The sequence below is a fragment of the Protobothrops mucrosquamatus genome, unplaced genomic scaffold (assembly GCF_001527695.2).
Source record: "Protobothrops mucrosquamatus isolate PMUCROS unplaced genomic scaffold, P.Mucros_1.0 scaffold2622, whole genome shotgun sequence".
NCBI classification, from domain to species: Eukaryota; Metazoa; Chordata; class Lepidosauria; order Squamata; family Viperidae; genus Protobothrops; species Protobothrops mucrosquamatus.
Genome location: NW_015388676.1, coordinates 209,740 through 222,812, shown reverse-complemented (window position 1 = coordinate 222,812; position 13,073 = coordinate 209,740). Strand labels below are relative to the sequence as shown.

General features: G+C 49.8%; 1 protein-coding gene across 1 annotated transcript in view; it reads left to right on the top strand.

The window, feature by feature from the left end:
• The window catches only part of LOC107296060 (deleted in azoospermia-like), a 38,383-nt gene that overhangs the window by 12,537 nt on the left and 12,773 nt on the right, over nt 1-13,073 (top strand). Inside the window, exons 6-8 of the mRNA XM_029285967.1 lie at nt 4,052-4,182; nt 5,285-5,362; nt 6,754-6,801. Of these exons, the coding sequence (XP_029141800.1) occupies nt 4,052-4,182; nt 5,285-5,362; nt 6,754-6,801 (257 nt within the window). The remainder of the gene's footprint in view (nt 1-4,051; nt 4,183-5,284; nt 5,363-6,753; nt 6,802-13,073) is intronic.

Sequence of the window (13,073 nt, the reverse complement as noted above, 5' to 3'; positions counted from 1 at the left end):
CCCCCCCTCCTTTCTCATGGGGGAGGGTGAGCCAGAAGTGAGCCTGGGGCCTTTGCAGCTCCAGAGGACTCTCTCACTGCAAGTCCTTGCCTGTGCTGGCTCTTTCCCTCCCCCACTACACTTGGCTAGGCAGGGCTGCGTACCACCTGCCACTCATTAATGTACCACAAGTGGTACGCGTACCACCGGTTGAAAAGCCCTGGGCTAAGACACTGGCAGGCAGACGCCAAGTCCAAGTGGCGTTTGGCAGCAGCCCCATACCAGGGTAGCAAATTATTCGGGGATGCCTTAGCCCCGTTTCTGACTGAAAATAAGGATAAAAAGAAGATTCTGGCCCACCTTACCAAACGGTCCGATAGGCGGACTAATCCTTATAACCGTAGACAGTTCTTTCGATCTGCCCCTACTCCTTCGACTACGCAACCTTCACGACCCTTCACTCCCAGACAAGACCGTCCAGTCGATAGACCGGCCTCAAGACCCAGGCAACAGTTTCAGTCCAAACGGCCCTTTCGAGGCGGGGGACGTCCCTTCCGCAGGAAGTGACTCCCGAGTGGATCCTCCCATAGGGGGCAGGCTGTCCCTATTTGTCACTCAGTGGGAGGTCACCACCACAGACGCCTGGGTCCTGGACACCATTCGACACGGTCTATCCCTGGAATTCACTTCCAGTTCACCAAGACGGTTCATTTCTTGCCCCCAATCAAAAAACTCACTAAGGAAAGGTCTCATGCAGGAGGCCATCCGTCACTTATTAGACATAAGGGCCATAGAACCGGTACCTCCGGCTCAACAGGGTCACAGATTTTACTCCATTCTCTTTGTGGTCCCCAAGACCTCGGGAGGATGGAGAGCAATCTTAGACCTTAAAGGCCTGAACTTTTATCTGGCATACCGAAGGTTCAAAATGCAAACACTTCAGTCCATCTTAGGCAGCATCCAAAAGGGGGACTTTCTAACATCCGTAGACCTCACAGAGGCATACTTACACATCCCTATCATTCCTGGCCACTGCCAGTTTCTCAGGTTCAGTTACATGGGGCATCATTATCAATACAGGGCACTCCTGTTCGGGCTGTCGTCAGCCCCAAGGGTGTTTTCCAAGGTCCTGGCGGTCCTAGCCGCACACCTGAGGTTGATGCCGATTCGGGTGCAATGTTACCTGGACGACATCTTAATACAGTCGTCTTCTCCCCGGGGGGCTCAGTCAGACCTGAGACTGGTGATCGAGGTCCTGCAGAGTCACAGCTTTTCAGTCAACTTCAAGAAAAGTCAGACGGTCCCATCGACCAGATTGCTCCACTTAGGAGCCATAATAGACACAATAGAATGTCGGGTTTATCTGTCCCAGGAACGCAGGGACAGCGTACGGGACCTGGTTCTCAAGGTCTGCAGGGACAGGACTCTGTCGCCCTCCGGTCTCTCCCGGCTTCTGGGAAAGATGATATCGTGCATCTCGATCGTTCCCTGGGCCAGGTTACACTCACGGACTCTCCAGTGGTTTCTGCTTCCCTACCAGAAGCAGGGTACCAGCACTTCCACCCGAGAGGTAAGGATTCCACCACAAATCCTGCGCTCACTCAGATGGTGGATCTCTCCCGCCATGGCCAGAGGGTCTCTCTTCAAGGAGCCTGGTCGGCTCACGATCATGACGGACGCCAGCCTGTTCGGCTGGGGAGCACACTATCAGTCGCAGTGGGCCCAGGGACGATGGTCTCGGTCAGACCTGAGGCACAATATCAATTGGCTGGAACTCAGGGCCATACATCTAGCCCTTCGTCCCTTCCGCCACAGCATTGCGAGACAACACGTGTTAGTCCTCACGGACAACGTGGCGGCAAAGGCCCATGTGAACCGGCAGGGGGGCACCCGATCCCGTGCCCTCCTGACCGAGGCCCAGCAGCTGGGCTCCTGGGCAGAGACCAACCTTGCCTCTATCAGGGCAGACCACGTCTCAGGAGAGGCAAACAAAAGGGCAGACTTTCTGAGCAGGTCAACCGTGGACCACTCGGAATGGCGTCAGCATCCGGATCTATTCAGGGAGATCTCCCACAGATTCGGCCTCCCCATCATAGATCTGTTCGCCTCCCAGGCAAACAAACAACTCCCGCGATTCTTTTCGCGCTTCCCAACTCGGGGCAGAGAGAGTAGATGCCCTTCGGGTTCCATGGCCGGAAGGCCTCCTCTATGCCTTTCCCCCTCTTCCTCTTCTCCCAGCGGTCATCCGCAAGCTTCTGCAAGAGAGGGCAGAGGTTCTCTTGATAGCCCCTTACTGGCCGCGGAGACCTTGGTTCGCCAACCTCGTCGGTCTTTCCCTGTCGCATCCTTGGAAACTTCCTCCGGACCGGGTATCACTAACCCAGGGGGATCTGATTCACCCTATCCCGGGAGTCCTGTTCGCCAGGGGTCATTGCCATAATCCAGGCATCTCGTAGACCGGCTACCAACCACATCTACGATGCCACGTGGCAGAATTTATGCCGGTGGTGTTCCACTCACCACCTGCCTTTATCGGAATTGACCATTCCAAATATTTTGGACTACTTACTCGAGGGTCTGAATAAGGGATTAGCACCTAACACATTGCGCAGACAGGTGGCAGCCCTCTCTACATTGATTACTTGTGACACTGTTAGTTCTCTGGGCCAACATCCCTTGATCCGTTCTTTCCTCAAGGGCGCAACTAATACCAGGCCTCCTGTCATCCACAGATATCCCTCGTGGGAATTGCCTCGGGTCCATCAGGCTCTCACAAAAGCTCCTTTCGAACCCCTCAGTTCGTGCGACATGAGATCCTTATCTCTCAAGGTCGCCTTCTTGATAGCCATCACTTCGGCCCGGCGTATTTCTGAGATGGCAGCACTCTCAGTCAGGGATGATTTATGTATTTTTCACCGGGACCGTGTTAGCCTTCGCTTAGACCCCACCTTTGTCCCCAAGGTCAACTCCCTATTTCATAGGGCTCAAGATATCGTTCTCCCTGATTTCTGCCCTAATCCTTCCCATGATCTGGAACGTCAATGGCATTCCCTGGGCGTTCGCTGGGCTCTCCGTTATTATATCAAGCGGACGGCTACCTTCCGCAGCTCTGAGGCACTCTTTGTCTCGTTCCACCCTTCCTCCAAGGGTCGGAAGGTTTCGGCCTCCACGATCGGCCGATGGATAAGAGCCTGCATTGCGGGGGCGTACCAGTCCGATTCCTTGCCGGTCCCACGTCGTGTCATGGCCCACTCTACGCGTAGTGCAGCCACATCTGCGGCTTGGGCCACTCAGGCTTCCATTGAGGAGGTGTGTAGGGCAGCCACGTGGTCTTTGCCTTCGCCGTTCATACGGCATTACAAACTGGACAGGTACGCATCTGCCGAGGCCTCCTTTGGCAGGAGGGTTCTGCAACAGATGGTGACCCGTGACACGGTTCCAAACTTGCCCGCTTCCCTCCTGTAAGAACAGTGGGCTTTGGTATGTCCCATTGGTGGATTATCCATCTCCAGTGCTGGAGAAGGGGTGTTGTCTTACCTGAACGCCTTTTCTCAGCACGGAAATGGATAATCCACACCCACCCATTTAGGTCCTTAGGCCTAGGGTTAGTTTCTGTGAGCCAACACGTCATGCTGTCAGTCAGTAGCTGCGCCCTCGTCGAGACTGGGAAAACAGGCCCAGGACAAGCGTGGCAAGTTTGGCTGACTTGATCTTATTGGGCAGGAGGATTAAGTTAACCCATTGGTGGATTATCCATCTCCGTGCTGAGAAAAGGCGTTCAGGTAAGACAACGGCCCTTCTAGATAAATATAAGGATAGGAAAAATACTTGCATGCACACGCACAAAACATTGATATTTACCACTGCTATTCTACCATCAGTTACCTGTTTTGTTTTGTAGGATGCATAGGTGAAAATCACTGTCATAGTGTAGTAAGTTTTGTTGGTGTAATTCAGGTGCATATTGATTACTACTAATTTATGTGGAAGTACAAAATTTATTCGAGTATTGGGACATTTTTAAGGTAAAAGAAATTTTGAGGATATAACCTTACTTTTCTTACCTTGCAAGGTGCCTATCATGTGCCACCCAGGCCAATGCTTATTAATTCCCCTACACCTCAGTTCCATAGTGTTTGGAGTAACCAAGAAACATATATGCAGTCTCCAGCTGTGATGAGTCCTGTCACACAATATGTTCAGGTAAGGTTTCATAGAATGAAATATAAATTGCATTTAATTACATTTCAGAGAATATAAAATTGCACCACTGGCTTATGACATTCCAGTGTATTATACTGTTAAATTGGCATTCTGATATTTCAGATGCATGGAGTACAAGCCTATTAATATCTAAAAACATTTCATAAGAATATAGTATACACTATTCCCATTCTCTACTCCTACCCTGGACTATTTTGGAGATCTGTCGATGTCCTTTTCTTGTTCTTGGTGGCTGTCAGGGTCAGGATAGGATAAATAAGTTAAAGTTCATTCTGGACAAGATGGAGTTAATGTTTATTCATCATAGTTCTCTGTCATCTCCAGCATTGTCTTCTTGAAGGGGTGGTACATTTTCTTGAGCAAGCATGTCTGGGATATGGGGGGGGAGTGTCCTGGATTCATGGCTATTGCTGGGTGAAGAGATGGAAGCTGTGGCCAGGAGGGCTTTTGTCAAGTTTTGATTGGTGTCCCAATTGTGGCCCTTCCTGGAATGGAAGGTTCTGGTTACAATGACTCATGCCTTTACCACCATGCGGTTAGACTTCTGCAATCTACTCTGTGTGGGGCTACCTTTGAAGACCACTTGGAGACTACAGGTAATGCAAAGTGCAGTGGTCCACTTGTTAACTGTTGTGTCAGGCGCAATAAATCAGGAAGCAAAGCAGTTCAAATCAATACAGGTTTATTGTTTGCTAACACACACTACAAGAATCTGAACTGCTAACAGTCAAAGAAAATTGGCAGTTAGATACAGTATTACCCTGGCTTCTTGTGATTTAAACTAATTATTACATTTGAAAGTAGCAACCAACTAAGTAATTGCTAAAAACAAAAACTAAAAACAAAATGATCACCAACATAAAAGGGATTCATAAAGTTAAGGCTTACACCAAATTGTTGATGCACCAAATATAGTTTACTTTGGGTTATGAACCAGGTTCTAACGATAAGATGTTTACTAGTAGGATGTAGCTTGTCCATGACTTCTGTCTTGTAACTACACAAACATTTTCAAAACAGTTTTTCAGACTTGTTCAGGTAGAAAACTCTTCAAAAAGTAACTTTGTTTTTAAACTTACAGGCATATTCTTATGGTTCCCCAGCTTTATTAATTCAGCAACAGGTTCCTGTAGTGTTCCAGCCAACTTATACTTACCAGGTTTGTTTGAATATATTTCAATTTTAGTATCCAAAAGTGGAAGCGAAGCTTAAAATTAAGTCTCATCTAATTAAAGATACTTTAATATGGCTTGCAGGTCATGCTGGTTGATACACTGAAATGTAGGAATAAGCAAGAAGGTAGTACACATACTGGGTGGTAGTATGTGTTGATAAATATCAATTGTGTTTGCTCTGAACTGTGAGCTGTTTTGTTAGTGAACTGTGGAGCAATCCAGATTTCAGGGAGAAAAAATAATTAGAAATACACAGGCTTGTACATTGCACCTGTCAGCAATTGTGAAGACTTTCAAAATGTAAGTTAACCACCTAAAATACTTATACAGTATTGAGCAAAGTTATGCACAATTTAAAAACATAAAAGTTGGGTAACAGTAGCATACAATGTAGCTTTTAAATCTAGTTTGTGTGGTTTATTTTATTTTAATGTATGTTTTTATTACTGAGATTACTAGGGTTAGCTTTCTGGCTACCGGTTAATTTTTGGATGAAATACAAATTGTTGGTTGTCACCTTTAAAGCCCTTCATGTCTCAGGACCTTGGTATTTTAGGATCATCTACTCCTGATTGCATCTGTTCATCCAATAAGATCAGGAGGGCTCCCTTCAGGTTCCCTCTCTCAGAGGATGCGAGTCCAGAAATGCAAACATTTCAGTTGCTGTGCCCCCTTTCTCTAGAGCATCCTCCTTGAGCTCTGAGCATTCCCTCTGATATCTGTCCAGCCCCAGTGTTGCTGGGTTTTAGGAAGGCTATAAACACTTGGACTGGGGGAGGAAGGAGATATGTTATCAAGCTGAACCCTCTTGCAAGGGAGTTGGATTTGTTGTTAAGGAATTATACTGTTTCTTATCCAATAAATAATGGATGATTTTGTAGGTTTTTTCTTACATATTTAACCTTATTTAGAAAGAAAAATATGTAAACTGCTTAGAGTTGGTATAGTTCAGAGTAGGAAACAAGCCCAGCAGGCAAACAAATTTTACCATCCCTGTAAGACAAAGTTGATAGACCATCTTACTATTACATTCGTGTGTTTTGAGTTGTGTAAGCTTGGTCATTTAGGTCAGGGATCCCCAAACCTGGCAACTTTAAGAGTTGTGGACTTCAACTCCCAGAATTCCTCAGCCAGCCATGCTGGCTGGAGAATTCTGGGAGTTGAAGTCCACAAGTCTTAAAATTGCCAGGTTTGGAGATCTCTGGCTTAGGTTACCAGGTTTCTTTAAATTTGCAAGACAAACATTCTTATTTCTAAAAATTGCTACTCATAGATGCATTGTTGTATTCCTATTATTTTAACAAGCAAGTTAAATGCTATATTCTGCTAAAACCTGCTATATGCTGATAGTGTCTTTACTTGTTGGCTTTTTAAGGTTCCACCACAGTGGCCTCCTGGAGAACCAAGAAATTACATTTTGCCGGTAAGTTACACTTCTTGTATTTATTGAAGTGCAGTGGCTAATATTTACAATGATCAAAGGAGAACTGCCATCCTTATTTTTGTACTAGCTGTAAATTTGATTTTTATATTGGCACATCTGTTAGTTTTATATGAACATAATTATTCTGACCCTTCTATAAACAGTGCCTTCAAGGTGTTTTTGAAATTTAGCAGAAGCACTCAAAGAAGGGCCTCCAAAAATTATCTAAGTCTCTGGGCAAGTACACTTGGGAGGAAGAATTTCTTTAGATTTTCTGGACCAGACTCTGTAGCATTTTTAAAAAATGGTGGTAAACTTTAAGTTGTTAGGTACAAACTGGAGAGTCATTGTACCTACTAAAACATTGGCACACATTTACAATAGTGGCAAATATCTAACTCAGGTGTAGGATGAGAGTGAAGGTTCGTTCTCCAGCACAGGAGATGGAGAATCCACCAATGGATTTAGACTGTGTTCCTGCCCAATCAGATCAAGTCAGCCAAAGTTGCCACGCCTCTCCTGGGCCAGAGGATCCCAGTCTCGACTTGATCTTGCCCAGGACAGACGTGCAAGTTTGGCTCTTAGGCAGGTATAGTTTTCCATTGGTGGATTTTCCATCTTTGCCATTTATCAGTTTTTCTGAATTAGTGCTGGGCTCAGCACTGGGTCAGGATTGCTGTTTTTCTTCCAATCCCCCCCACCTCCCTTAGTTTCAAAGAGAGGCTTAGTAAAGCCCTTTCTTACGTTTCTTGCTTTTCTTACCTTTCAGTTTTGTTTTCCACACCCCCACCCCCCCTTAGCTTCCATTTCTCCTGGATCTTGGCTGAGATCAGTTCCTTTTTTTCATTCCTCTGGGGAGCCTTCCCTCTTCCCTCAGAGGCAACCATAGTCGTTTTTTCTTTTATATTTGTTTGTGTGCCTTTCCTTGCCAGAGCCTGTGGCTGCAGCTCCGGGGGGGGGGAGCTCATAATCGCACGGACAAAAGGGGGGGGGTGGAAGTTCAGCGCGCTTCAGGGAGGTCTTTCCCTGAAGCTTGTGTCAGTGAATTTGATTACAGGGACTGCGGCTGCAGTTCCGGAGTCCTCGTGGACTCAGATCTTCACTCGTGACGACCGGGGGATTGCGGCTGCATCCCCGGCGTCCTATTGTGTGCGCAGGCCCAGGAACGCAATTCAGGGCTCAGCGCGAGTCTGGGAGGCTTTTCCGGCTTCTTCAGCTGCTTTCTAGTTGCTGGAGCTGCGATCGCGACCCGGAGGTCGGGCGGCGCAAATAATTGACTTGGCTGCTGGGGGGCTTGCAACTGCATCCCCAGTCGCCGGACGAGCGCGCGCCGTTTCCCGATCGGGTTTCTCTGTGCAATCAGCTGTCTGGCGGCTCCGTGAGGCGGCAAATTATTCGGGCGGAGTAGAGCTCCATCTCCTCTAGAAGGAGGCAACAGCGCCCCCTGGTGATCGCGATCGTTACATTTCTGCCCGGTGATTCACAGACCCTATAGGGAGACGCAGCACATACAGTGTGGTTGCCTATTAGTCACTTCACACTCGCGGCCGCCATTTTGTGAACGTAAACACTATTGTCACTAGGCCCCTTTGTCTTGAGGAAGGGATTTCTCCCTCCATCCCATTCTTAATTGGGAAATAATCTCAGTAAATTTTCGCATTAAAGGGACGGCTGCCATTTTGGGAACACTAGTTCCCTCTCTCTCTCTCCTTCATCGGCCAGCCTTTATTTGGGGTCTGTACTAATCTCTTGTCCTGATCAGGATTACTAGGCCAGCAGTTCACTAATTTTGTATCACCATCTTGGAGGTCTTGAATTGGTGTCTCCTTCTCAACACACAGCATAGCTGTACACATACTCTGTTATTGTCTTCCCCTGTATAGCGGTGCTGCGGATTCCAGGTGTACCCTTTCGTGCACCTGAGTTTATCTACAGTTTAAAGATCTTTGGATTCCAGGTGTACCCTATCGTGCACCTGTGCTGTCCACAAGATTAGCAGTCCTTGGATACCAGGTGTACCCTATCGTGCACCTGTGATTATCCATAAACAACAACAGCAGTCTCTGGATTCCAGGAGTACCCCATCGTGCTCCTGTGGTTATCCACAGAATAAAAAACAGCTGTCTCTGGATACCAGGGGTACCCTATCGTGCTCCTGTGATAATCCACAAAGATGGAGGATACTGGATCTTCCAAGAGGGGAGCTTCACCGCTTTCACCAGCGTCTAAAAGGCATAAATCCTCCAATCAGGAGGCTGCAGGAAAGATCTCGGCCAAAGCCAAGGCCAAGGCCAGGTCTGCAGGAAAAACCTCAAAAAAGGATGCAAAACAGGCCAGTAGGAGACACCAGGCATTAGAGAGGGAATTCTCTAAAGCACAAAGACAGGCCAGGGCTGAAGCCACTCAAGCTGAAGCTCCTTCCTTCGATTTGCCACTGGGACCCTCTGCTTCCCCTCTGGGGATTTGGTCAACAGGGGATACCGTTTCTGTCCCTGTGCCGGGTGACACATCTCACCAGGACCCCATCTTCCAGCCTGCCACCACGCGGACCCAGCATTCGGCCTCGGAGGCCACCTTCACCCCTACTGTGGTGGGTCTTAGATCAACAGAGGTTCCCCTTCCCACAGAGGACCGCCTAACTGAGTTAATTGCACAGGCGGTAGAGCGTGCTCTTCAGGCTAGATCCCAGGTACCTAGGTCAACCACGGTTTCTCCCCTACCTATCCACCAGCCTACTACTGAGGGCTTTTGTGCACCTTCTTCACCTTCTCAGTCCTCTTACTCCGAGGGTTCATCTTCTCGTGAGTATGATATGGAACTGGGGATACAGATGTCAGATGAGGAGGAAAACCCTCCCGAAATGCCATCCTTTGCTGGCCTCTTTAATCCGTCTCATTTTGTACCCCTACTCCGGAAGGCCACTTCCACGGCCCATCTTGGACCCGAACCCTCCACATAGGCAGCTCCGGATTCGGAGGCGGATCCGAACTTCACTGAACCTGTAACCGCACAACACCGTATCCCCTGTCCGCCAATGTTTCTAAATGCAGTCAAGAAACAGTGGGATTCCCCGGGTACCCTTCCTCTCCCCAGTAGCAGCGAAAAAAGACTTTATAATGTGGCCTAGGACCTGGCAGATGCTCTGGAGGTCCCCACGGTGGATGAGCCCTTGGGGCCCCTGGTATCTCCCACTGCCGCTCCTGGCGACGTGTCTGATGCCCTCAAGGCGGAGGACCGCAAAAGTGAGCTCACTTTCCACAAGACACACCAAGCTATGGCTTGGGCTATTAGAGCAGCTACCTCAGCATCCTTTTTTAATAGGTCTGCCCTCCGCTGGCTTAGACAGCTTCAGGCCAGGATTCCGGCGGAAGATATCCGCACCCATCAGGATCTGAGTAAGATGGTGGTGGCAACGGAATATGCTTCCGATGCAACGCTACAAGCTGCCAGATTCTCGTCCAGGGCCATGGCTTCCAATGTCACCGGACGCCGTATGCTTTGGCTAAAACATTGGCATGCTGACGCCAAGTCTAAATGGCGCCTGTCAGCAGCCCCTTACCGGGGGGGGGGAAGCTGTTTGGGGAGGCCTTAGATCCTTACCTTACGGAGAATAAGGATAAACGTAAGGTCCTCCATCACCTCATTAAACGTCCGGACAAACGGCCCAACACCTACTCACGGCGACAGTCCTTTCGTACGGGAGCTAGGTCCAATTATTCCTACCCCCCCCCCCGCTCTTTTCCTGTCAGACAGGACAGACAGGACAGACAATCGGACAGACCGGGTTCTAGGCCCAGACAACAGTTTCAGGGCAAACGGCCCTTTCGTGGGAGCGGCCGCCCTTTCCGTCGCTCCAGATGACTCTCTGTTGGTCCCTCCCATAGGCGGCAGACTTTCCCTCCTTGCCCGCCAGTGGGAAGCCACCACCACAGACGCATGGGTGCTGAACACCGTTCGTCACGGGCTCTCCCTGGAATTCTTCACCTACCCTCCACATCGTTTTCTCTCTTGTCCCCAACCAAGAAATCACATAAAGCAAAAGATTAATGCAACAGGCCATTCATCACCTTGTAAACATAAGGGCCATAGAGCCGGTTCCGTTGGATCAGAGAGGTCAGGGATTCTACTCCATCCTCTTTGTCGTCCCCAAAGCCTCGGGGGGATGGAGAGCAATCCTAGATCTAAAAAGGCTAAACCGTCATCTTGTATACCGCAGGTTCAAGATGCAAACGCTCCAGTCCATTCTCGGAAGCGTATGAAGAGGAGACTTCCTGACGTCCATGGACCTCACAGAAGCTTATCTTCACATCCCCATCTCTCTCAGCCACCGCCGGTTTCTAAGATTTGCCTACAGGGGCAGGCACTATCAATACAGAGCATTACCGTTCGGCCTATCCTCGGCCCCGAGGGTTTTTACCAAGGTCCTAGCGGTCCTTGCAGCTCACCTCCGGTTGGCACCAGTCAGAGTCCAGTGTTACCTGGACGACATTCTGATTCAGTCATCGTCGGACCAAGCTGCGCTGGCGGATCTCGAACGGGTGATCAATCTTCTTCAAAGTCACGGGTTTTCGGTAAACTTTTCCAAAAGCCACTTGTCTCCCACGACAAGGCTATTACATCTAGGGCCATCATAGACACGGTGAACTGCCGGGTCTATCTATCCCAAGAACGCCGGGACAGCATACGGCAGTTAATCCTCCAACTCTGCAGGAACCGTACGGTCACGTTAGCAAGTCTCTCCCAATTACTAGGAAAGATGATTTTGGCCATTGCCATTGTGCCATGGGCCAGGCTCCACTCCAGGATCCTTCAGTGGTTCCTACTCCCCTTCCAGAGACTGAACATCAGCTCATCCACTCGGAGAGTGCGAATTCCACCCCGAGTCTCGCGCTCCCTCAGGTGGTGGCTCTCATCGGCCATGCTCCGGGGGTCCTCCTTCAGGGAGCTGGATCGGATCACACTTACGACTGACGCCAGCCTGTTCGGTTGGGGTGCGCACCTACACTCGCTGTGGGCACAGGGCCGTTGGTCCCGTTCCGACCTTCGGCACAATATAAACTGTCTGGAACTCAGAGCCATACACCTGGCCCTTCGACACTTCCGCAGCTCAGTAGCGAACCGTCACGTACTGGTCCTCACAGACAACATTGCGGCCAAGGCCCATGTGAATCGGCAAGGGGGCACCCGATCTCGTGCTCTCCTGTCCGAGGCTCTTCTTCTGGGCTCTTGGGCAGAATCCAACCTGGCCTCCATCAAAGCCGATCACATATCAGGAGAGGCAAACACACAGGCGGATCTCCTCAGCAGGGCAACGGTGAACCACTCGGAGTGGCGCCTGCACCTGAGGATTTTCAGGGAAATCTCTCACTGCTTCGGACTTCCAGTCCTAGACCTCTTTGCCTCCCCCACAAACACTCAGGTACCGAGGTTCTTCTCCCGTTTCCCGTCCCCAGGGGCGGAGCGCACGGATGCTCTTCGGAGTCCCTGGCCGGAGGGTCTGCTCTACGCATTTCCTCCTCTCCCTCTTCTTCCGGCGGTCGTCCGCAAGATCCTCAGGGAGAGGGCGGAGGTTCTTCTAGTGGCCCCGTACTGGCCTCGGAGACCGTGGTTCGCCGACCTTGTGAACCTCTCCCTGGCAGAACCGTGGAGGATTCCCCCGGACAGGGTCTCGCTCAGTCAGGGGTCCCTCCTTCATCCGGACCCCCAATGGCTCCAATTAGCCGTATGGCACTTGAGTGCTCAGTCTTATCCCGGGAGCACTGCTCACCAGGAGTCATTTCAATAATCCAGGCCTCTCGTCGGCCCTCTACTAACCGTATTTATGAGGCCACATGGAGGAACTTCTGTTCGTGGTGCTCAAAGCAACACTTGACTATTCCAGATCTGACGATTCCTCACATATTGGACTACCTTCTGGAAGGTCTGGAGAGGGGCTTGGCTCCAAACACACTACGCAGACAGGTCGCAGCTCTTTCCACCATACTTACATGTGACTCTGTGACTTCTCTAGGTCACCATCCCTTGATCAGTTCATTCATCCCTTGATCAGTTCATCCCTTGATCAGTTCATTCATGACGATACGCAGCTGTACATTTCCACCCCAGGCCACCCCAACGATGCCCTTGACGTGATGGCCCGTTGCCTGGAGGCCGTACGGGTCTGGATGGGGAGGAACAGACTCAGGCTCAACCCCTCCAAGACCGAGTGGCTGTGGCTGCCGGCGCCTCGGCATAGTCAGCTGACTCCATCGCTGACTATAGGGGGCGAAATT